The sequence below is a fragment of the Zootoca vivipara genome, chromosome 5, assembly GCF_965207765.1.
Source record: "Zootoca vivipara chromosome 5, rZooViv2.hap1.1, whole genome shotgun sequence".
Lineage (NCBI taxonomy): Eukaryota > Metazoa > Chordata > Lepidosauria > Squamata > Lacertidae > Zootoca > Zootoca vivipara.
The window spans coordinates 65,035,084-65,060,424 of NC_142588.1; the positions used below are offsets into that span (position 1 = coordinate 65,035,084).

Sequence of the window (25,341 nt, forward strand, 5' to 3'; positions counted from 1 at the left end):
CGGCTTTTCAACTTCAGTCTGCTCATGGTATGTTTGAGACATTCTATATAGAAACATGCATGTTCCCCAGGAGATACAGCGCACATATAATCAGGCGTGTGCTACAGTTAGCGCCTTGAAGATGACTACCATTAGAGCAGGGATGGGTAACTGGATGCAGGAGGCAAATGGGATCAACAATTCAGCCACCACAACTCCATGGGCCACTTGGACAGGTGCATAGCTCTGCCCACCTGCCAGTCACCTGACATTACCACCAAATGTGATTCCACCCCCCTCTTCATTTTACTATTTTATCATTTGTAAATGGCTTTGAGGAGTTCTTTAAACCACCGAGCAGTATACATTTTATGAAATAAATAATGAAATAATTAATAAAAATGTTCCCTTCATCATCAACTCTTTTTTTGTATGCCACTTTTCCACACAAAAATTACGCTCAATGTAGCCTCCAATGTAGCTTACAAAAATACATCACAAAATCAACAATTGCAAGTATAATATCATAGTAACACAGCTACATGTAGTAAATGCAATAATAAACACAGCTACATGTAGTAAATGCAATGGCATACAACCCCCCCCCCAAAAAAAATCAGTATTATAAATGTAGCAACATTACACCTCCTAGCAGTGGCAAAAATAACAAGGGAGTTTGAACTGTTTGTCCTTGGTCCTAGATCAGGTGTGGGAAACAGTAGACTCTTGACGTTGCTGAACTACAACTCCCATCCGTCCCAGTAAGTATTGCCAATGGCCAGGGATTATGGGTATTGTAATCCAGCAACAAATGGAGGGTCCAAAGTTCTCCACACCTCTCCTAGATGTCCTACCCACTGTTGCTATCTGAAGAAATGTGCATGCACACGAAAGCTCATACCAATAACAAACTTAGTTGGTCTCTAAGGTGCTACTGGAAGGAATTTTTTTTATTTTGTTTCGACTATGGCAGACCAACATGGCTACCTACCTGTAACCACTGTTGCTATGTCTGCTACAAATTAGGCAACCATTAGTTAATCTGATCAAGTGCCTAGTCCTCAGCTTTCCCAAAGAATCACTGCCCTGTTAGCATCACCATTCAGGCAGTAACTCCTCACATGGTGAAACTCTCAGTTTCTCTCCTGCAACAGCTTCTTACACAACTACAATTCAGGGGGTGGAATAGCTGGAAACACCTCTGTGCCTCTCCAGCTTGCATTCAAACTGCAAACAAAAGACAATTCTTTGGACCCCTGGCTTGAATTCAAGCTGTGGCTGCATTGGAAGATAATTTACTTCTTGAGCTTGAATTCAAGACCAGGATGCAAAAGAAGAATAGGGAACATTTTATAATTTAGTTCATGGGTTGCATTTATGCCCCTCCTTTTCTACAAGATGGGGTACATGGTTAACCCCCTCCTCATTTAATTCCCACAGCAACCCTGTGAGCTAGGTTAGAATGAGAGGCAATGACTGGCTCAAGGCTACTGGCTGCTGGGCATTGGGAACCCTAGAACAAGGGATTTTGTCAGCCCTGTGCTCAGTGCTTGGAGGAGTGCCCAACAGCACTTGGGCACTTGGAAACCCCTGTGCAAAACAGAAGAAAGCAGACTGGGCGGTTGATGTGTGGGAGAGCAAAGCTTTCTTTTTGCAGGCTTAAAATCTAAATATAGTTGTAGGTTAACAAACGGAAATGTTCCTAATGTTTTCAGCAGTTGCTTTTCCATTGTAATGATGCAAACACATGATTTCCCAGGGTTTTCTTTGTCTTTGACAAACAGTAGCAGCTAAATTCACATTTATCAAACATAAATTAAAAATATTTTGTATAAAATCTTGGCTGTGGGCAAATATGTATAAAGGAATACATTGTTTATTAAAAATGTATTTTGCCCTCCACCAGCTCTTGCTTATCTCATGATCAATAAGAAACACAGTTTGTACACTGCTGTTTGCAGCTGACAATTCTTTGAAGCCTGCTTGAGGAGTGCCAGCGTTTCTTGTCTTCTGTTTTGCCTCCCAATGGCTGATCTAGTATGGACAAGCGGCTGTCTCTGTGAAGCAGCTGCGGGTGGGAGAAATAAATGCAAAGAGTTTAATTTTTCAGCTTCAAAACATTCTCTGTCTCCAATCCACAAGCTGGCATGGCTCAAGTTCCTCCTTTCATTTTTACCTTTTCAGCTATTTTGAGAGTCAGTGTGACAGCAGGAGAGGAAAATGAGAGGAGCTGTCAGAAGTAGGGTCTCGTGCAGCGTTTCCTAGTTGGCCTGACAGTGACATGTCCTGATGAAAGAACTGCAGTTGGCCCTAGAGTTGAGCAGAACAGTAATAAAGACAGATTGTGCCTGTCTTTCAAAAAATAAATAAATAAATAAATCTGTATACGAATCATATCTGTACATAGAAGCAAATAATGTGCATGCAGGCCAAGTAAAAATATAAAACACAAATCTGGAACAAAGGGAAAGGAAGCATTGTCTGAAACTTTACCTAATTTGGGAAACAAGAACAGGATGAATGTGTAGGTGAGCTTGGTAATTAGATGTTCACTGGTCATCTGTTGTTACACTTGCCATTTCATATAATGGATTGTGCCATTTTGTCTAGGCCCGTGGTTCCCAACATGGGGCACATGCCTCACAAGGGGGGAAATTGATTTTTAACGGGGGCCATTTGAGAATGAGTTATTAACAGTGAGTGGCCTTTTAGGCTTCCTCCACGTGAATAGGAGTTCACTTTTTGAATAATAAGAATTATATGTCACGGGGTGGGCATCAGGATTTTAGAGATGCTTAGGTGGGACATGGCCAAAAAAAGAATGGGAACCACTGGTCTAGGCTAATGAACTACCGGTAAGCAAAGGTAAATAAAGGATACACATGTTGATATTCTAACAAACTTGAGCAAGCGAGCACAGTTTCTTTCATCTACAGAGAACTTAGCAATATCTAATGATGTATAGGTGAAGTAAAATATAATTCTGATCTCATATTTATTTCATTTATTGAATAAAGTTTATATACTGCATGATTGTTTAAAGCGGTTTACCAAAAAAGGAGAAAATAAAGAGAATTTTTCTGCCATACTTTAAAACATAAAAATGCTAAAACATTAAAACAGAGTAAAGTTGCCTCAACTTTCTAAACATAATTAATATATCATACAACCTGCTGCAGGCGATGACATTCCCTTCCAGCGTTTACATGTTGGATAATTTAAAAATATGGCACATCTTCCTGTAGTCAGAAGTTGTATGAATTAGTCTCTACTAATTCATACACACACACCATATTTTGCCTCGTGTATGGATCACTAGGCTAATAGCATATTGTGATATGGATTTACTACTCATTGCTATAGTGGAATGAGAAAGCATTTGCCCATTTAGAAAAAAAAATGGAAGGAATCGACAAAGTAGAATATTTTTGTTGAACTTGCAAAGGAAAAATGACCCCCATATTTTATTGTAATAAGCTGCAGTTATGGCAAAAGCACGATGGTTAAATATAAAGAGTAGAGGAAATCGTCTTGATTCAAAGTGCTTCCACTGACTTATTTATTTATTTTACTGTTAATTATAGCTGCAATAATTACTAAAAGGTATGGTAGATGAGTGCCTGGTGGGTGCTTGCTTATAAATGGCTTTTACATATAGAACAAACATTAGCTAATAAAATTACAGGGTTGTGGTTTGTTTTTTAAATTTTTTTGATGGGAATATAACTGGTCTCTGCGAAACAGTTTTTAGAAGCTTGTTATTCAAAATGTTCTAATGACTCATCCTATATTACTTTCCTAAATACTAATTATATTCTTTGCCCCCCACCCACCAGTATCACTTCAATCCTTCCCAGTCAGTACTTGTAATAGAAGGAGAGGACATTGTGAATATAAATCAAGCTCTCCAAAAGGTCTCCTATATCAACTCAAGACAGTTTCCAACTTCAGGCATTCGCCGTCTTAAAGTCTCATCCAAAGTCCAGTAAGTTATACTCACTGAGCTTGATTCAACCATTGCTTATACTTCATCAAACCTCATATCAAGAACCTTACAGGTTTGGATGTGGAATAATGGCATGAAAATAAAATCTATCAATATAATTGGTCTTTTAATGAATTGGCAAATAGCTTAAGAATTACATTTACTTTTACAGTGAAATAATTTCAGCTATACAGTAATTTCCTAATTCCTGCATGCCCATTGACTTCAGATAGAGTTCTGGATGTGTGTGAAATGGCCTCCTGATGCATTCAGTATAAAATGGATGATTAGGTTCGTGATGCACATTTAACAAGATAGCTATATCAAACCCATTAAGTATCAATTTGAGTACCTAATGCAAAATGCCTAACAATTAGAAGCCATCTAATCAGATTTAACAATTGACTGTTGGTTATATGTTATTTAAGGGGTTTAAATGGTATGTGTGCCTTGACCTTACTAAAGATCATGCCTACCAATGATGTGCTCAGCTACCCTTTAAATAATTTGAGTAATTGTGCTCCTAATGTTCACAGGGAGCCGAGTAGGTTCATAGCTTCCCTATGGGTAGACAGGGGGGAAAGGCAAATGTGCTAACATTCCAAAAAAAGAAGAAAGAATTGGTTGAAATGTTTTTTTCATCAGACTGTGTGCTTCTTGCAAAGGAAGAATGTACACTAAAACCTCTTCCATGAAGTTAATGAATAATATATTTTTCAGATGTTTTGGTGAAGATGTCTGCATTAGTATCCCAGATATAGATGCCTATGTAATGGTGTTTCAGGCCAAGGAGCCCAAGATTACAATAAGTGGGATGGATCATTTTGCAAGACCGGCTGCACAATTTGAACAAGAAAGAGGCGTGATTCTTTTACCGGATATCAGAATTGTCAGCACAGTCACTAAAATGGAACACCCTCCGGACTTGAAGGAAACTGAAGATAGAGGTTTGTGGGTTTTACGAGTTTATGGTTTCTGTGACAGTAGAGACTGAGCACCACGTAGCACTGAGGAGGAGGACACACTACTGGGACGAAACCTATTGCATGTTTAGTATTAAAAAATAGACCCAGCTAGGTTTCCTCCTTCTATAATCCATGAAGCTTCGTAGGTACACTGAAAGGTTTTCACCCTTTTTAGGCTCAGAAACAACAATTACAATTTAGGGGGCAAATGCTGCAGAGTAGATGTGGCTAGAAGTAATATCTACTCTGAATGCCTTGTCTCTGTTGTTCGTGCTTCACCTCACTGTTATGTATTTTGGTGAGGGCCAGTAGTCTCTTTCCCACGACAGGAACAAAATGCAAAGAGGTAGTCTTGCTGCCTCTTGTCTGGGTGGCGGTGGCAGTGCTCAAGACATTCATGCCTGCCTCAGTGCTTCCCTCCTTGGACGACAATGTCCTGTCTATCCAACCATGCTTAGATAGCACAGGATTAGCTGGTTTCCTCTTAGGCATCAAGTAAGATTTTTTAGATTCCCATCAGAATTGGCCAGATGAATAGTCCATTTTATTGCCTGCACTTCTGCATGGGTTGCCAGTGTAGTTCCCACACATTATTTTCCATGGTGCTCCCAGGATCCCACACATTATTTTCCATGGTGCTCCCAGGATCCTGTCCTCGTACCCAACATTAGGTTGAAAGAAACTTTTATCCAATAGAATTTTTTACAAGCTTAAATGTAGCAAGGGTAGGTTTTTTGGAGAGGGGGTTATAATGGAGGAGGGCAGAGTTCATGGAATCATAGAACTGTAGAGTTGGAAGGGATCCCAAGGGACATCTAGTACAACCCTCTGCAATGCAGGAATCCCAGCTAAAAAATCCCTGACAGACCAACAGATAGACATCCAACCTCTGTTCAGCAACCTCCAATGGTGATTGTGCCACCTTCTGAGGTCATCTGTTCCACTGCCAAACAGCTGTTACTGTCAGGACGTTCTTCCTAATGTTTAGTCTCCTTTCTTGTCATTTGAATCCATTGGCTCAGGTCCTGCCCTTTGGAGCAACAGAAAACAAGCTTGCACTATATTCCATCTGCCTGCCCTTATTTGAAGTGTAGTTGTATGGCCAATATGGCTTGCAAATGTGCCCAAAGGCTCTGAAAAGTTGGTGGTTCTTGTTTCTTTCTCTTTTTTGGCCTTTATTGGCATAGGTTTAAACAATAAAATCACACAAAGTCATGCAAACACATACAATATATAAAAGACTAGATAGCAGCCATTGAATAAATCAGGGAACTTTAGCTTTAGCTTTAAAGATCTCTGCTAAATACCCCAAAACAATCTTGATAATTTTGGGAGTACCACCCCTCAACCAATATTGGATTACAAACTCTTTGTAAATCAATATTTTAAACTGTAAGGGAGATCTCTGTGAAGGGTGTCGAAAAGAAGGCAATCCAAAATTATGTGATGTATTTTATCTGGTAGGTTCTCATTGTTAAGCTGGTTGTTTTTAACACAGTAGTTCTGAATTGGCAGGCACAATACATGTGGAAAGAGGTAAAGAGAGGCTGGAAAGTTATAGTCAGCACCCTGATGAATCAGACTCATAGAATCATAGAGTTGGAAGAGACCACAAGGGCCATCCAGTCCAACCCCCTGCCAAACAGGAAACACCATCAAAGCATTCTTGATATATGCCTGTCAAGCCTCTGCTTAAAGACCTCCAAAGAAGGAGACTCCATCACACTCCTTGGCAGCAAATTCCACTGCTGAACAGCTCTTACTGTCAGGAAGTTCTTCCTAATGTTTAGGTGGAATCTTCTTTCTTGTAGTTTGAATCCATTGCTCCGTGTCCACTTCTCTGGAGCAGCAGAAAACAACATTTCTCCCTCATCTATATGACATCCTTTTATATATTTGAACATGGCTATCATATCACCCCTTAACCTTCTCTTCTCCACTCCAGGCTAAACATACCCAGCTCCCTAAGCAGTTCCTCATAAGGCATCGTTTCCAGGCTTTTGACCATTTTGGTTGCCCTCTTCTGGACTCATAGTTGCCAAGTCTCCCGTATTCCCCGGGAAACCCCCCGTTTTCCCAGCCATTTCCCGCTGGCAGCCCGGATTTTTAAAAAACCCCGTAAATCCCCCGGATTCATACTGTCCCGGGGAGGCTCCTTCTGCGCGTGTCTGGAGACTCTGGACATGCGCAGAAGTGACTTCCGGCGCTGCGGCCATTTTGGAAATGGGCAGAGCATGCGTAGAAGCGACATCCGGTGCTGCTCTGCCCAGTTCCAAAATGGCCGTAGCACGACTTCCGGTGCCGATCCCGGATTTTTCAATCTGGGAGTTGGCACCTATGATCAGACTGCTGAAAGGAGGCTTACCTGACCCAACCTCTCACAGGAAACATGGGGACGGTGCCACAATCTTTGGTTTATTCCTAGAATTGATTAGCTCAGTACTCTCAGTCTAAAGAGTGTTCTCTGCATATGCAAAAGGTGTGGGTGGTGAAGAGCACCAACCAGTTTACGACTGTTTTAACTGATACTTGGAACTATGCGGGTCAGGTTCTAAAGGCTGCCCATCGGAAGCTAGTCATGGGAATGGATGTTCTTAGTAAAGAGTAGAATTCGTACTGAAAGGGGGTAAAGTGGTTTTAATTGATCACACACAGGTCAGACTTCCCACCATCCCTATCTGGTGCCCATGTCTTCATTCCAGTGATATGGACGGGATGTTGGCAAGGAGTTACACAAACTCGGGCTACATTCCTCTACACACTTAGGAGTTCCAGTGAGTCCATTGGAGCACACAGTGCTTCTCTTGGCTCAGTAGAAGAGCCAAATCTTGCAGTGGACTGATAGCCACAGTAGCTCTGCGGCAAACAAATCACTGATATAATTATTACTGTTATTATTATTACAGCTGTCTGAGGGAGATCTACACTAAAGATAATTAAAAATAGTTAGAAATAGAAAAAAACAGCAGTTATATTTAAATCATGACAAAATAGCCTCTATTTCCTCCCATTCTCATTCCACTTCGCCCCCAAAAGCTTTTCTTCTTGTTTATGCAGGGTAGTGAATTAGAAGCCCATAACCACACAAAATCATACAGATCAAACCATGCATACAATTGTTTCATTTTACATCTGATGTTACAATAAAATCAAAGTCTCTGAATTCTTAGCTGCCCCAGTATAATTAAATGAGAGTCCAAATGAAAAGTAATGCTGTATATTTTTAAACAATTTTCTATGAAAGAGATGTAGATGGAGCAGGAAATTACACTTTGAGGATATGTTCAGTGGCTGATGATAATCCAGCACTGCTGTAAAACTAGAAAGTTCAATAAGAGAAAATAAAGCTAAGTGGGGAAATAATGAAACTTGTTCATTTCTCTCTCTCTCAAAACCACTTACCTGTTTCCCCCTTTCTCTGTCATTGCTAGAGCTAATTTTGTCTTTCATTTCTGATTTTTCGGGCATCATCTTTCACTGCTTCCTTCCTTTGTTCAGGCATTTGTTAAATGTTGATGCTGATTTTACCCATATAGACACATGTGCATGTACACATAAGTATACACCAGAGAAAGACACCAGTTTCTCTGCATCAGTAGCATTTTACCCTGATCCCTGCCTTGGTCATGCCCCATGCTCCACAGAGCAGTAAAACAGATGACAGTGCTACTGAACTAAACTGGGTCAGTAGACAAACATTTTTCATGGGTGGCTATGACATTATCGGTCCCTGAGCCATGTGTGAAATACTTAGATTGCATCCAGAATTATGTATCCTGGAGCTTGAGAGGGGCTGAAATGTTTCACAATGGGGAATTAGTTTCCTGAAACATTGGTACCTCTAATTGTTTGTTGGCCACAAACTATTTTGAACGGAATTGAAAGCATTTGCTAGCAAATGTTGACAACCTAATTTTGATCTTAGCAAAAAAGAAAAAAGCATTCAAGTCCATTGTAGTTATAAGCTTATGCTCTTTTTAATTATAGCTAGAAAAAAGTGGGTAAAGCAAATTGCTGTAAACCATGTTGCTACTAACATTAATGATTGGCTCACAACATTGAATTATATATTTTATCAGCGTCATATTTAAGTTAGATTGTTTCCCCTATATGTTATGTTTTCTTTGGTAGCTAAAGCAATACTAAAGTGCCTATCTTTGCACCTGTGAATATATATTTAATGCACTAGAGGGAATCAGTGCAAATGTGACTCATAAAAGAATAAACGGACTATATTTTAGTGCAAACAAAGAAACTAGGATTTGTGTGTTCAGACCCAGAGACCTCCCCCCTAAATAAATTCACACTTGACTCAAATTTGAGTTTGGTTTTTGGCAGAATTTAGGCCACAACTTTATTGATTACAGAAAGTGAGTGGTTGCATAGGCTCTGGTTTGACTAGCTCCCTGCACCCTTGCAGGTAGCGCTGACCCAGGGCACCAGGATAGGTCAGCCAAGGGTGAACACCTGGATAGGTGAAAAACCAGGAACAGACTATGATCATCACAGACCATACAGTGTTTTTAAATGTTATGAACAATGCGAGAACCACCATGGTGAAAAGGTTTTCAGCAATCACATGTGGGGCCAAAGCCTTTCATAACTGAAGACTTTTCTACAAGAGACATTCCCTTTATGTTTTTCCAAATGTATCCCATGAGAGAAACAGTTTAAGTCAATTTTCCAGCCACTTGATGCTAAGTGGACCAGAGAATTAAATCTGAAATTTGCATACTCTTCCTTCCATGACAAGATAGTTGTTATTCTTCGTAGTGAAATAGAGCAAGTTTATATCTCAAGCTTTACAAGCGTTGCGCATTAACAATCATCAAGTTGCATAGATGGGTGGTACTGGATCTTGTCTCCTTCTTTAAGTAATAAAGTGACTGAGACAAATGTACTGGCAGAGTTCACAACTCCTTGGTTACGTACTTCATACTGTGTAGGCCCTGTTGCTGTCACACTGACAACAGAACAGCAAAACTATCCATATGTAAATTGGTTTCCAAGATTAAATTTTAATTCTGTGCTTTCCAAATAATGTCCAGGGCCTATACTGTGTGTTAGTACACTTTCCAATTGGTGTAAAAAATGAGATATGAAAGCTAGCAGCTAAATGGCGCCTTAAGCCTAGGTTATAGGTGCAACAAAAGAATGTCTAGGCACGCTTATTTTTATAACAAGCATACAAAGCTGAAAATGAATGAACTGCAGCTAAAATATTATGTTCATTTTTCACATGGTCTAGTTCTTTCCCTGCCCCCCCCCCTAATATTCTTAAGAGGGTTTCTTCTCCAGTCTTCAGCTGGAAGTGGGGAGGCAAAAAAGGTCCCCCTTTCCTTCCACTCTGCTCTTTTAATCTGAAATCTTAGGTGCAGTACTGCGCCCAGAGCTCAGAAACTGCTTGCGCTAATGAAATTCCCTGTTGCAAAATGTGCCTTGAACAATGGGAATTTCAAACACTGCTTCCAATTGTCCTAGCGCAAGCATTACCAGTGTGGCACCTGGGGGTGCCAGTGTGCCCACAGTGCCTCCTATGTCACCTACAAAAATCTACGTAAATGTTTCCTCAAAAATCCAAAATGCGCAAGAGGCTGTTTGCGCTTCCTCCTCAGTCTGTATTTGTATTGGCTAAGTCTTTCCTACATTGAAACCCCTCCCCTCAATGGCCACATTTCACTGGATACCAGGATTGGATGTCTACCGTTCCATCTGTTCTGAATAGGGGAAGGCTGCAAAAAGCCACTTTCTGCAAGTGAGTGCAGCAGTGGCTGATGTAGGTGTATTTCCCCTATCAATGGGGCAGCTCATGTTGCAGAGCATTGTATAGTATCACCATAAGCTGCTTTTTAACTTGGATCTTTTGTGTGTGTCTCCTGTTTGATCCTCAGTCCATAAACCAGTTACCTTAGAAGAAATGCACCATAACTTGGATTTTTGTGACATTTTGGTAATTGGAGCAGAACTGGACCCCACACATGAGTGTTTAGAACTGGATCGGACAGAACTTCAAGGAAAACACTTGGATGCTACAAACTCCACAGCAGGGTATTCAATATATGGTATGTTTAATTTCTTGATATTTCCTCCCCTTTTCGACTTATTTTCTACGTTTAAAATTAAATGTTTTTTTTTTTTGCGATTTGAAAGTTGCAGCCTTTTGTTTAAGGAGAGAGTAGAATTCATTAGCATGGCGAAACTTAGAAAGAGTTACTCCAAATCCATCATGTGAATAATAGTTTTCTGAAGGATCTGGGGTCATGCTATGGGGGAGAAGAACCTGCCCCCCTTGGATGCAAATGACCTGGTTATTGCTGACTTCCAACAGGTAAATGCTTTAAGTTTTCTGTTCTAGATCGTGCTTTTTAAACCAAAGAAATAATAAAATAGCTCAGATTTCTAAATACAGCTAATGTAGCACTTAGCAAAAAAGAAGAAGTGGGGTTTATAATTTGAATGACAGTCCCTAAATATATGTTTGTTTTCTTCAAAATAATATAATGAATGGAAAATGTTATATCCCTATAAAAAGATGCAGCCCTAAAGAGGATTGTTATTAGCCACCAATAGTATTTATTATTATTTTTGCCAGAGTTATGCCTGGCTTTTGTTCTGTCCATGTTGAGGAATATATATCCTTTCCTGTACTACAAGATGTTGGAATGCAGGTTGATAATATGCCACTTCAGATTTTGGGGGCAAACACATATGGTTTCCAAGAGGAAAGGGAGCCCACCTGCAAGCTCGACCCCCACCTCCTCCAGGCACTGGGCCCTGGCTCTGTGTTAAGAAGGAAGGTCTGAAGGGGGATCTCAAGATAAGGGGATTTTCAAAGTAAAGCAGTCATGGGAAGGATTCTCTTTATATTCCTTAGAACCTGCTTAGAATCTCCCTTCAGACCTTCCCTCTCAATGTGGGGATAACTGTGTGTGCATCTCTCCCATGTTTGAATAGGGCTAACATGGGGGGGGGGGGACTTCGATTTTCAGTGCGTCTTGTGAAACTAACCTTCTTGATCTAATGCTAGTAACGAAATGTCTGTTTGTTCCCATTATGATTTCTAGGCATATACCTTTTTTGTTCCATGCGTTGATCAGACGCATGTGTTTTTAATGTCATAGTTTAACATTCACATTATTAAACTACTTATTTGCCCCACCCCCCAAAAAACCCTATTTTTCTTTCATGGCTATAGTCTGTGCAGTGTATGTTGTCATTTACTTATTGATGATGTCTTATGGCTTCAGGTGTGGACACAATGAGAAACTACGCACAAGTCTTGCGACAGTTACGCTATCGTAATTGGCACACATCTTCCTTCTTTGACAGGAAGTTTAGAATCAAGTGCTCAGAACTTAATGGACGTTATACCAGCAATGAATTTAATTTAGAGGTAAGTCTTGTGTAAAATGTATGTTGACCACTCTTTCCATGTTAAAAAGGAGTTCACATATTTTTGCCTAACTATTCAGCGCAGTAAATGTTTAAAATCCTGCATTCAAGCAGTGTGAAATTTATTCATTTCTAAAATGTGCATCCTATACTTTCAGTGCATTTCCAGGGATCACTTCAGATGTAACGCTACCCAAAAGGCTGAGACAATACTCCATCTCCTCCCCCAGCTTTCACAAACCCACACATTGAAAATCTGTAATTAACATAACTATGATTCAGCATTACCAGAGTTCAAGTGCATCATAGTTAGGTTTTAAACCAGAGATTGAAACTGGTCTTTTTTGCCTGTTGTGTTCATACAAAGTTTGCCAGTGTGGTGTAGTGGTTAAGAGCGGTAAACTCGTAATCTGGTGTACCAGGTTCGATTCCCTGCTCCTCCACATGCACCTGCTGGGTGACCTTGGGCTAGTCACACTTCTTTGAAGTCTCTCAGACCCACTCACCTCACAGAGTGTTTGTTGGGGGGGGGGGCAGAAGGGAAAGAGAATGTTAGCCGCTTTGAGACTTCTTCGGGTAATGATAAAGCGGGATATCAAATCCAAACTCCTCCTCTTCTTCTACCTCAGAAAATATTGCTCCTTTCAAACTGATGATAAGTATTCTCCAGTATTTACTGGAATATATGAATATATTGTGCCAGCTATAAACCATGAATGTGGCCATTTGTGGTCACCTTGCATGCCAATTTAACCATTGACTTGTCTGATTCCAATGTGTAGACTAGAGAGTAAGTGAAAGCAGTTGAAATGGTAGAATTATAATCAGATCAGAGGCACAGAGAGCCCACTATCTGTGAGCAGTTCTATGCATCATATTTTCCACCATCTCCCAACAACTACATCAATCCTGTTATGTAATGCCTTTTCCCAGTTTCTATTAAATAGAAAAGCAGGGATCATGGCAATAGCTTACCATGGCAAGAGCTAATGGAGGTGTGTGGGATTTAGTTATTTATTCCTCAGATATTACTTGATAAATATACTTTCAGATATTTAGCAACTGTGAGAGTAAATTTCATATTATTAGTTTCAAAGGTAACGGATCTGATTGACATGTTGTTCGGATTAGCAAGAAGTTCCAAATGTAAGTTCAGGAGAGGGAAGAATTTATCTCTTCCAAGTATATTAATAGGACAGAAATGGGGACCTAAAAGCATCTATGATACCTGTGGCCATTCTGTCCTGGATGCAACCCACTACCGTGTTTCCCCTTTTTTAAGACACCGTCTTATAACTTTTTTCCCTCAAAAAAACACACAGTGGCTTATTTTCAGGAGGTGTCTTTTTTTAAAAAAAAGTGCTGGTACAACTGGGACCCACTGGCTCAGGACGCTCAGTGCTCTCTTCTGCGCGCTGCTGGGCGCGTTGTTGGCGCTGCCAGTTCCGAGCGCCTGCAGGGTGGGGTGGGGGTGGCAGTGCTTTAAACCCCCAACCCTTTAGAAAGCAATGGAAGTTATGGACCGTAACAATCCTTAAGAGGCGCAGGTCTTAAAAAACCCCTGGTATCACCCTTGAAGCACAGCCTTCCAAAGTCAGGGGGGAAGAGGTCTGTTTAGACAAAGGAAAGGATCGGGGGTGATTCTGCGCCCTGGGACCCACAGAACTACTTTAAAAATCCCAACCTGGGGGGGGGGGTTCAAATAGTGAAGCCCCATAGCCCTGTAGCAACAGAAGGCACATTCTGAAGCACCCGAGCTGTTCGGTTCCATAAAAAATCCAGGAATTGTAAAATTAACAACAATAATGGGGGGCACTCTATCCAAAGAGTTAAGAAGGAATGGGAAAGTGTTGAGTTATATATGGAAAAATATGGAAAGGAAAGTTAGTTAAAGATAAAAAATAAATAATTATCACAAGGGAAAAAATAACATCATAAAGGGTAATAATATTAAATATAAAATAGACAACACAACAGAAAAAGCAAGTATATGACTAAATGAGATCGCACAGGAGTGAGGGAAGTGGGGAGAGAGGGAGGGGGGTAAGGAATGGAAGGAGGCAATGGTTGGAGGAGGGTATAGGGGGATGAATTAAAGGAAAATTAAGACTGAGAGGCGCATGGTTTTTGTTTTTTAAAGATGCAAAGGCTTGCAATCAGCCAAAGTATAGAGCCCAACTTCCAGGAGACTGTGATCTACTTGCGGATTTATAAACTGGAGGTGATCTACCCCTGTTTTATTGGTGTTCTGGTCAGAGTTGTTTTTAGAGAGAGGAAATATCCCATTTTTGAGGTTAAAGTAAAAGTTCCTGACCTTTTTTTTATAATGAGGAAATGCTGCTAAAACTCCGTTCTTCATTCCACGAAGGGGAGAGGGGGCGGGGCCGGGTGCTCAAAGACAAAAGAAATGGAAAAGGAGATAGCGATCAACTGCAGCCTCCTGCAGCCGCCGCCGGGAGAGGCAGGGGCTGCAGCCGAGTGCTGCTTCGCAAACAAACGGGGGAAAGTGCTTAGAACCCAGAGAATCCAGCTGAAAAACACGAAGCAGCAACAGCAATTGCACACACACCATCCCAAGCCAGCACAGTAACCAAGTCCCAAAAGCAAGAAAGGACTCAGCAAACACTGCTGCGGCCGGCGTTGCTGCTGCTGACTCAGGGAGCTCAGTGCTCTCTTCTGCACAGCGCCTATCACTATGGCTTATTTTCGGGGTACGGTTTATATTTCTCAAATGCTTAGAAATGCTGCTATGGCTTATTTTATGACTACGCCTTAAAAAGGGGGAAACACGGTATGTACCTTATTTTAGTTACTAGACATGATGTATGTGGGGGTCCCACATAAGGCTTAGCCTTAGACACATAAGGCTTAGCCTTAGACACTTCTGCACATGCATGGCACATGTGAAGTATCTGGAAATGCTAGCTGTTATTTTATGACATATTGTGTTATCCAGTTGGGCATAATTCCTCGTGCCAGGGTGCCATTCTGTTTACAATTAGCTCTCCTTCATCCATCTCTCTCCTAAATTCAAAAGCTCTCAACTATTTGTCTTGTGCATACTAAACTGCTGTTCTGTACACCTCTCTGGCTCTCAACTTCACTCACGCCATGTAGATAGCATCTCACTCTAAGAACAACAGCTGCTGACTGTGGCAGCTCTTGTCATAGACATTATGCAGTGTGTAAGTGAAACTGGGCAAAGATGAGAGCAGGCAGATGGAAGGGAAAGAAAACAACCAGAAGATAGAACTAAAATTGCGTTCCCATCATGATCTTATTTCATCCTCTTGGTGGGGTGAAACAGGATTTTAATAAGGACTCACAACATCCTCTCCTTTGTATAGAAAAGGGATTTTCTACTTGTGGACTTTGTATCTCCTTTCACTAAGTGACTGTCAATTGTTCATTACAGTCAGAGCCATCTTATTTTGATTTAACAGCCCTGCCATTTCACAGTGGCACATGACCACTTCTCCATCACCCTTCTATGGCTATCTATCTTAGCTACCCAAACAACTTTCTAGAGTGCCCTCCTTTGCTAGAAACTCATATGTTGTGAACTCATATTGGACGTGGGTTGCGCTGTGGGTTAAACCACAGAGCCAAGGGCTTGCCAATCAGAAGGTCGGCGGTTCGAATCCCCACGACGGGGTGAGCTCCCATTGCTTGGTCCCAGCTCCTGCCAACCTAGCAGTTCGAAAGCACATCAAAGTGCAAGTAGATAAATAGGGACCGCTACATCGGGAAGGTAAACGGCGTTTCCGTGCACTGCTCTGGTTCACCAGAAGCAGCTTTGTCATGCTGGCCACATGACCTGGAAGTTGTATGTCGGCTCCCTCGGCCAATAAAGCAAGATGAGTGCCGCAACCCCAGAGTCGGCCACGACTGGACCTAATGGTCAGGGGTCCCTTTACCTTACTTATGTAACCAAAACAGCAGATCAACACAAGAGGTAGTTGAAGGCAGGCTTGGGGAAAACCTGAGGGTTGCAGAGGTTCAGCAGATATTTCGGGGGCAAAGGGAGAGGAGTCTAAAAGCAGCCTACTGAGTACTGACCATGCTGAACAGGCATAAAATGCTGTTGTTGGGGGCAGCAGGGAAAGAAATTTATTATGACTATATACTGCTTAATGCCAAAATAGCCTTCTAAGTAGATTACAAAGTATAAAAAATATTTAAAAAAACATTAAAACATAAATATCCATAATTAAAATAAACAGTTAAGTAGTACAATTAAAACAAATAGGAAAGGAAAGCTGAATTAATAAATAATCACACACAAAGTGAAGGAGGAGCTACTAATTGGCTTTCTCCATCTATTGTTGGTCCTTCATCTTTCCTCTTAGGGAATGGTTATCTCTGCTCCTTATCAGAGTCTACTGGTGATGATAATAACAGAGAAAAGGGAGGGGGTAAACAATGAATGGAGAAAGGCAGCCAGTAGCTTCTCCATAGCTATGAGTGCTCCAGCTGTCTCTTACCACTGGCGGAGAAACTTGCAGAATGGTTCTCGCATTGCCGGTTCTGCTGTCAGAGTGGCTATAATGTTAAGTATGCCCAAACTGATGTATAGCATTTCACTGTTAAAACCTGATAATGTTGGATGTTGTAATTGAAACTGACAATGGAGGGAAATATTCTACATTATATGAGTCCACAAATGTCTAAAATACTGGCCAGCTTATGACTTCTCTTGTTGGTCAGAAAAAGAAAAAACAGGAAATAGCAAAACTGATAGCATGCTATTATCAAATATTGCTCTGTGTGGAAGATTGCAGATGAGCCTCCTGCACCCACTGGATAGCAGAACCTTTTATAAAACGCTCGTAAATTTATGCCAGTGTACGATTGTGCTGGACTGTGAAACTTCAGCCATTCTTTCAGGGTGACAGGATGCTGAATAGCAGCTGGACCACTTCATGCCACAGCTCCACTTCAGATAGACAAGGATATTGACATGACACTGTAACACTGCCTTATTTACTGTTTTGAAATGTTTATGCCACCAAACCATTCAGTCAAGACTCATTCTTCTTATGACCATAGCAAATGTTCCCCAAAATTCCCGCCACCCTCAAAGTACTGATGCCATAGTGTCGGCAATCTGGTTTTTCATAACCTTTCCCTCTAAATGAGCATTTTCTTCTCCCAGTGCATCTTTTTGGGCAAATTTTGAGGCTGATTCTTCAGCTCTAGCCTTGAATTAACTGCCTTCTCTTAGAGGAAGGGAACGGCTCAAACATCTGCTCGATGATTAACTTTTCTACCAGAGTTTTAGACAGAGAGAGGCAGGTGATTGAACTGCCCACTTACTCATCTGCAACATCAATCCTCTTTTTCCTCTTCTAGGTTAATATTCTGCATAGCTCCAACTCCAATACCATGGAATATGTAAATCATATGGTAATACAGCCTCAGTTTCTCCAATCTATTCATCACCCAGAGGAAAGCATAAACAGTCTTCATGGCTCAGGTATTAAATATATTAAGAACATACGAATTGCCTTATCTAGTCAAGCACTGGGTTCCTGGTAGCAGCCAAATGTCATTTGGCTCTTATGAGTGGATGCAAAGGTGATAGCCTTTGTTTGTTTGTTGTCCTCGGCTTCTAATTCAAAGGTCAACTTCTTTCATATAGTCTACACATGCAGCTATCATAAGCAACAGGCACTAGTGGAACCACTTTCCTTTTTCTATATGAAAAGTGGGGGGTTTTTTTGGGGGGGGAGATCATGTTAGTAGGTGTGCTGGGGGTTCCATATGCAAGTTCCATGCTCAAAAGGCAGTTCAGATATGTAACCTCCCTTACAGATGAAACTATTTTCCACCAATTCGGTACCCTGAAACTACACAAAGAGAAGTATGACTGTGGCATTGACTATTGTTTTTGCTTGTTGCCATGGCCAGCAACAAGGGGGGGGGGGTCACAGTAAGCATTTTAAAAGGACAGTAGTCTATAATGAATATTTAGTTATTTTCATCAGATAGAAAGACAACAATATGTGTACATATATCTGTATAGAGATGCTATAGGACAGCTATGTTTAATTACCCCATTTTTGTTTCATTTCAGTTCTTCCAAGTGTGGCTACTATTGTCATAGTCATTTGTGTCAGTATCTTAGTCTTCATAATAGCTTTGGGGGTATATAGAATTCGAGCAGCTTACAAGCACAGCTCAAAGGAGAGTGAAAGTAGTAAAGAAAATGAAATGGACTGGGATGATTCAGCTCTGACCATCACTGTCAATCCTATGGAGGTAAGTAGCAATGCCATGATGCCAGATGCTGGGGAACCTTTGGCCTCCAGATGTTGCTAAACCACAACTCTCATCAGGGCTAGCAAGCATGGCCAATTGTCAGGAATGATAGGAGCTGTAGTTCAACAATATTTGGAAGGCCAAAGGTTCCACACAACTTGTCTATACCATCTATTTATGATGCCCCATACACAAATGATATGAAAGAGGCACTTACACATGTACAAGTAGGGCACACCACACAGTCTGAAACGGCACAATCACAGTTTTAGATAGCATAGATTGTCTGTGCAGCTGTACACACATTTTAGACTTTCTGCCATACAAGTAGAGGTCAAGAGACCAGAGTGGTGGATATGTCAATAGTCTTTTTGTTTCCAATTTTTTATTAATTTTATAGTTAACAAAAAACAAATAAACCAATTAAAAACTAACAAAACCACATCAAAATACAAAAATGTCTCACTTTTCTTAACCATTTTAGGGTGACTTCCTCAAGTCCCCCCCTTTCTGAGCTTCATTGCATATCATCTTTAGCAATTTCTACATCATATACTTAATCACATTATATCTTTTATACTTACATAATTTTTCGCATTGTTTAATTAATTCATTACTATTAATTTTCCCAAGATAACTAGCCACTACTTCTATACCTGCAGCCTATAACAACTTCCAATACGTTTCAAAATATCAAATATATTTAAAATATATTTAAAATTTCTTCCAATCTTCTTCCACCGACTTTTGAAAAAGGCTTGCGAGTTCTTTGAAACCCCTAAAATAATATGATGAAGGGTTTTCTCCATTTTGCTACTCAGCTTTAGGATTAATCCTCTCCAGTTGCAGAGGAGTTTGCAAGCATGCCTAAGAACTGCTTCCAATATTACAGGCATGGGCAAACTCAGCCCTCTAGATGTTTTGGGACTACATCTCCCATCATCCCTAGCTAACAGGACCAGTGGTCAGGGGGATGGTGGGAATTGTAGTTTCAAAACATCTGGAGGGCCGAGTTTGCCTATGCCTGCAATATTATTTTCAGCAGTGTAGCTGCCTCAGTGTGCCCCTTCCAGTTTTAATTGTATGAAAGATACATCACTTCAGCTTAATAATACTGGAACCACATTGTCATATGGGATGAACCCATTCTGCAGCTCCGTCCTAACACCAGCAAAATGTTAGACCTGGAGCAACAGCATGGCCTTCTTCCACGTACAATAGTAGTGATCATATAATAATTTCTTATTTATACCCTGCCTATCTGGCTGGGTTCCCCCAGCCACTCTGGGCGGCTTCCAACAAAACATTAAAATACAGAAACCCATCAAACATTAAAAGCTTCCCTAAACAGGGCTGCCTTAAGATGCCTTCTAAAGGTCTGGTAATTGTTGTTCTCTTTGACCTCTGGTGGGAGGGCGTTCTGCAGGGTGGGTGCCACTACCGAGAAGGCCCTCTGCCTGGTTCCCTGTAACTTGGCTTCTCGTAGCGAGGGAACTGCCAGAAGGCCCTTGGCACTGGACCTCAGTGTCCTGGTAGAACAATGGGGGTGGAGACGCTCCTTCAGGTATACTGGATCATGGGAGGGAATAAACCATGGCAGCTGTTACACTGCTGAAGATTAATAAACTGAAGAGGACAATAGCTTGGTCTAAAACTGTCTTGACTTTTGTCAGTATGCAGCTCTTTTTTCATTCACATTACTGAAAGGAACCTTGTTTGATCATCCTTTGTTGTTGTTTAGTCGTTTAGTCGTGTCTGACTCTTCGTGACCCCATGGACCATAGCACGCCAAGCACTCCTGTCTTGCACTGCCTCCCGCAGTTTGGTTAAACTCATGTTCGTAGCTTCGAGAACACTGTCCAACCATCTTGTCCTCTGACGTCCCCTTCTCCTAGTGCCCTCAATCTTTCCCAACATCAGGGTCTTTTCCAAGGATTCTTCTCTTCTCATGAGGTGGCCAAAGTATTGGAGCCTCAGCTTCACGATCTGTCCTTCCAGGGAGCACTCAGGGCTGATTTCCTTCAGAATGGATAGGTTTGATCTTCTTGCAGTCCATGGGACTCTCAAGAGTCTCCTCCAGCACCACAATTCAAAAGCATCAATTCTTCGGCGATCAGCCTTCTTTATGGTCCAGCTCTCACTTCCATACATCACTACTGGGAAAACCATAGCTTTAACTATACGGACCTTTGTAGGCAAGGTGATGTCTCTGCTTTTTAAGATGCTGTCTAGGTTTGTCATTGCTTTTCTCCCAAGAAGCAGGCGTCTTTTAATTTCGTGACTGCTGTCACCATCTGCAGTGATCAAGGAGCCCAAGAAGGTAAAATCTCTCACTGCCTCCATTTCTTCCCCTTCTATTTGCCAGGAGGTGATGGGACCAGTGGCCATGATCTTGGTTTTTTTGATGTTGAGCTTCAGACCATATTTTGCGCTCTCCTCTTTCACCCTCATTAAAAGGTTCTTTAATTCCTCCTCGCTTTCTGCCATCAAGGTTGTGTCATCTGCATATCTGAGGTTGTTGATATTTCTTCCGGCAATCTTAATTCCGGCTTGGGATTCATCTAGTCCAGCCTTTCGCATGATGAATTCTGCATATAAGTTAAATAAGCAGGGAGACAATATACAACCTTGTCGTACTCCTTTCCCAATTTTGAACCAATCAGTTGTTCCATATCCAGTTCTAACTGTAGCTTCTTGTCCCACATTGATCATCCTAGAGGAGCATATAACACTCGCAGAACTCTTTTTTTCAGACTTCAATCAAGACCTATTATCTTGGGGATGGGAAGGGGATTAATTATTAGGAGATCTCTGTTAGTCGGGCACTGGTGGATATTATTCAATAGAATTGCTTTCTATAAATAATAATTTTAAGCTGAGTTTGCTATTTTAGAGAAGTCTTCAGGTCTGACATCTCAATTACCTTTGTTTTCTAGCTATATCCTTTAGCTTGTCCCCTCTTGCAATGGGCTTCGGTTTCACTTATCACATGATAGGTAGGTCTCCCATGTAGTCCAGCACAGCCCCATTAGGGTAATAGCAGCTGCCAAATTATGGTTGTGTATTGAACCATCTGAAGGCAGAATCCCAGCTTCTTAGTACTTCATCTCACTTTTAAAACCAGGAAGCTTCTTCCCCCATTACCTTTTTAGCCTTTAGTAGTACAACTAATCTCTTAATAGAAGCTCTTCCCCGTGTTTCTGCACAATACAGAAATATGAGGAACCTCGTCGTATACAAGAAGAAAGCGAAGAGGAGGAAGAGGAAGAGGAAGATACAACCAGCGCTGAATCAGATGAAAGTGAAGAGGAAGAAGAGGAGGAGGAGGAGGAAGAAGCAGCAGCAGCAGCAGCTATCAGAAATAAAGGAGACAAACAAAATGCAACCAGGCAAGATCAGCTGGAGTGGGATGATTCAACACTACCCTACTAGAAACCCTTAGTTTTATTGCTCCTTTTGTATACACCAATACTGTGTATTTCTGAGTCAATCCTACTGCGTCAACCCCATCTTGGATCTATGAGTTAATTGGCAGGATTTAACTCTGTTGACTTCAGATGATCGAACTGCATTGCCTGAATTTGATGTAGTTGTATCAAACTGCTCCAGATAGTTATTCCTTTCCTAGTGTATGGGTAATGGCACCTGGTAAAAGCACAGGGTACAACCGTTTATGTCTCACCTGTGATAACACCAACCTGACGCCATATGTTCCTTACCACTTCTCCCTTTCCAGGAAACTCCAATATCTTCTAAATAAGAATATGCAAAAGTCCTGTTTGTCAGTCCATGAAGGATACACTTCACCTTTTCTTTTTCTATTTAAGTGAATTCTGAGAGTCCAGGTAGACATACCCCCTTTCTGGGTTTCATTCGACTTCGGTTAAGAATCCTACATTCAGAAGGAAAAATGTAGGTGCTACTCATTAGGGCAACGTTACTTCGCTCTCATTTCCACTGTTCTGTTTTAATTAATTGCCTTCTGCAAGAGGGATTCAGAGTACTTTAAACTGGGTATGTGGGTGTATGGGTGACACACACCCAAACACACACAGGAATGGATAATCAGTTTCACTGCTAATGTTCAAACTCGGCAGGTGGAAAGTCCTTATCCAATCCACCTACTCATACTCAACTAATGCCTGGTAAAATCCTATAAGCTGATATCTTTGCATGTGATGACTTTTCCCTCTATCACACAGTTGAACCAATGTTATATCATGCAAAATATAGGTTTGACTGGAGTGTTACTTGGGTTAAGACCTTTGCTTCTGATTTACACAGAAAATCTATTCTCTGCACTGTAAATCATTACTTTGTTGATATACCTTATGGCAGCATTATACAATAGCTGGGCTTGGCTGAGATTTAGACAAGTGCTGTTGTATGGATCTAAACATGTAACCTAGGGGAATTTTTCCCTAGCACATATTAGAAAGAAAGCCCCTGATTTTATTTCTGCAGTTAGAACTGGTATATTCTGTTTTCTGCCGAAATATATCGGGCACCAAGCAAACAAGGCTACAGCTGAAAGGTCTCTCATCTGAACCCCAGACTGGTTTCATTTTTGTTGTTGAAGGGGAGGCATGTTTGGAAAGTGCAAGATAATGAAACTAAAGCAAAAACAACTAGTAGAGTTTGGGAGGAAATGCAGTTTATAGTTTAGGGTAGTTTTGGTTCCCTCCCCTCAACCACTGTATTCTAAATGTTGAAAAGGCATTGGCATGTCTGTGTGGTTTGTTGTATAGTTTTCCCCTTAATTTTCTTTGTCTTTGCAGCTACATGAAAATATAGCTGCTGCTATTTTATTTTCTCCAGGAATAAGTTCTGAGCGAAGGGAGTGTAGGAAGCTGCCTCTGATTAGGTCAGACTATTTGTACATCTCTCTTCGAGTATGTCTAATCTGACTGGCAATGGCTCTCTGGGGTTTCAGGCAGAAACCGGCACTTGCTAGCGAATCCTTTTTAACTGCCGGTTCCTGGGATTGAAGCTGGGACATTCTGCATGCAAACCAGGTGCTTAACCACTGAGCTGTAATATAGGAAGGAAGGAAGGTCTTTCCTGCTACCTAGCTGCCAGAGTTTAAGACCCTAAACATTTTAAGGTTCATAGATAGGTGTGTCATTTTGAAGCTAGGACGGGCTAAAGAGAATCTGTCTAGACAGCTGCATTGTCTCATTTGAGCACTATGAGATTAGCTTACTTTCTTTTTTGTTTAAATATTATCCAGGCATGAGCCCATAGGTCATTTTAAAGCAGAAGCAGGGAAATGAGAGAGAAAGATAGTGTGGGTGTGGGGTTTGCCTTCTTAGTTAACCCATGAACAAGTCCTCCATTAAATAATTTCTGTACAGTATTAGAATGTATCTATATTTCTTTGTCAAAGTAAGCTGGTGGGGGGAACCAATATTTAAATTTGTTTTGTTTAGCAGCCTACATGAAATGTTCTGACAATAGATTAACACTTCCCAAATATAAATTGAATTTTTAAATTTAAGTTACATCAATTTCTCTACTCAAAAAATAAAATAAAAAATGTTTCCTTCTGATTACCAGATCAGCATAAGAATTGCCATACAAGTAACTTTGAGAACTGCAGCAAATTTTATCATCCCCATGTGGATTCATAGAGGTCCAGAAAGGGCAATGACATGCTTGTGTGTCAAAATTCTGATGATACTAAGTAGTGCTCAACCATTCAGATGCACCTGAAGGAAGCAATCATATACACAAGATGCTGGTGTAAAGCAAGCCTGTGTAAGTCAAGATGGTGTAAAGTTACACCCAGTCCAAACTTTGTTCAGCAATGGAGCTACTGCTGAATGACGAGGCTTAAGCTTGGCAGAGGGGAACCAATCCTTTAAATGAGTGTTCTTTTCCAGGTGACATGACTGAGCTGAATGGACGTAGTAGGCCTAAGTCCTCCCACTCTGGTCCCACCTCCAGAACACCTGTTTTCTTATGCTGGTTTAATGTTTGCCAGGCTAGCTGGGATGGGGGAGATACACCAGTATATATCTGGTGGAGCTGAGGTTGGAGGTTTAAGCTGGCATAGCCTGACTAGCTCAGCTGGAGATCCACTTACCTAACCCATCCATCCCAGTAGATCTTGCGATAGAATTGCTCTCTTAATCCGAAGTTGACTGGAAAAGGAAGGGAAAGTTCAGCTTCACGAATAGGCCATTCATTGTTATTTTTTACATTCAGAAGTTTGCAATCTTCTGTAGACTCTGTAGGCTAACAAGTGTCAAGTTGAATTGTTAAATCTGTTAGCATTGGTTGCACCTCTTACAAATTTAGAAGGGAAAGAAAGAACAATGTATTTCTCAAGAGGACCACATGGGAGAATATTTTAATGAATATGTTGAACGAAAATGCTAAGGTACCTAATGAAGGTCTAACATTCAGGACTTGTATTAAAGCTGCACAAACAAGTCGATTGTAATCTACTTGCACTGGGCATTCAAACAAATACCAATAATCTGTAATTAGTTATTAAAAATAAATCTGTTCAGATTATGCTGGTTCATTATGGAAGGCAAAGTTGCTTTATTTTTTAAATTGTAAATATTTCCAGATTATAACATCAAAGCCAATACTCCCTCTACAGTAGCTTTAAACAATTGTTCTGTACTCTGCATGAGAGTGCTATTTTGCTCATGTTCTGCTTATGGACAACAGAGAGAACAGAATGCAGGACTAGATAGGCCTTTGGCCTGATCCAGCAGCCTGATCCTGCTAGGTTCTTACATTTAAAAG

The 25,341-nt window shown here is 40.9% G+C and overlaps 1 protein-coding gene across 1 annotated transcript in view; it reads left to right on the top strand.

Annotated features, from left to right (window-relative positions):
* Positions 1–25,094, top strand: part of CLSTN2 (calsyntenin 2) — a 337,675-nt gene extending 312,581 nt beyond the window's left edge. Inside the window, exons 11-17 of the mRNA XM_035132736.3 lie at positions 3,816–3,964; positions 4,685–4,911; positions 10,821–10,991; positions 12,177–12,322; positions 17,674–17,797; positions 18,398–18,582; positions 21,796–25,094. Coding sequence (XP_034988627.3) covers positions 3,816–3,964; positions 4,685–4,911; positions 10,821–10,991; positions 12,177–12,322; positions 17,674–17,797; positions 18,398–18,582; positions 21,796–22,014 — 1,221 coding nt within the window. The 3' untranslated portion in view covers positions 22,015–25,094. The remainder of the gene's footprint in view (positions 1–3,815; positions 3,965–4,684; positions 4,912–10,820; positions 10,992–12,176; positions 12,323–17,673; positions 17,798–18,397; positions 18,583–21,795) is intronic.
* The last annotated feature ends 247 nt before the right edge of the window (positions 25,095–25,341 follow it).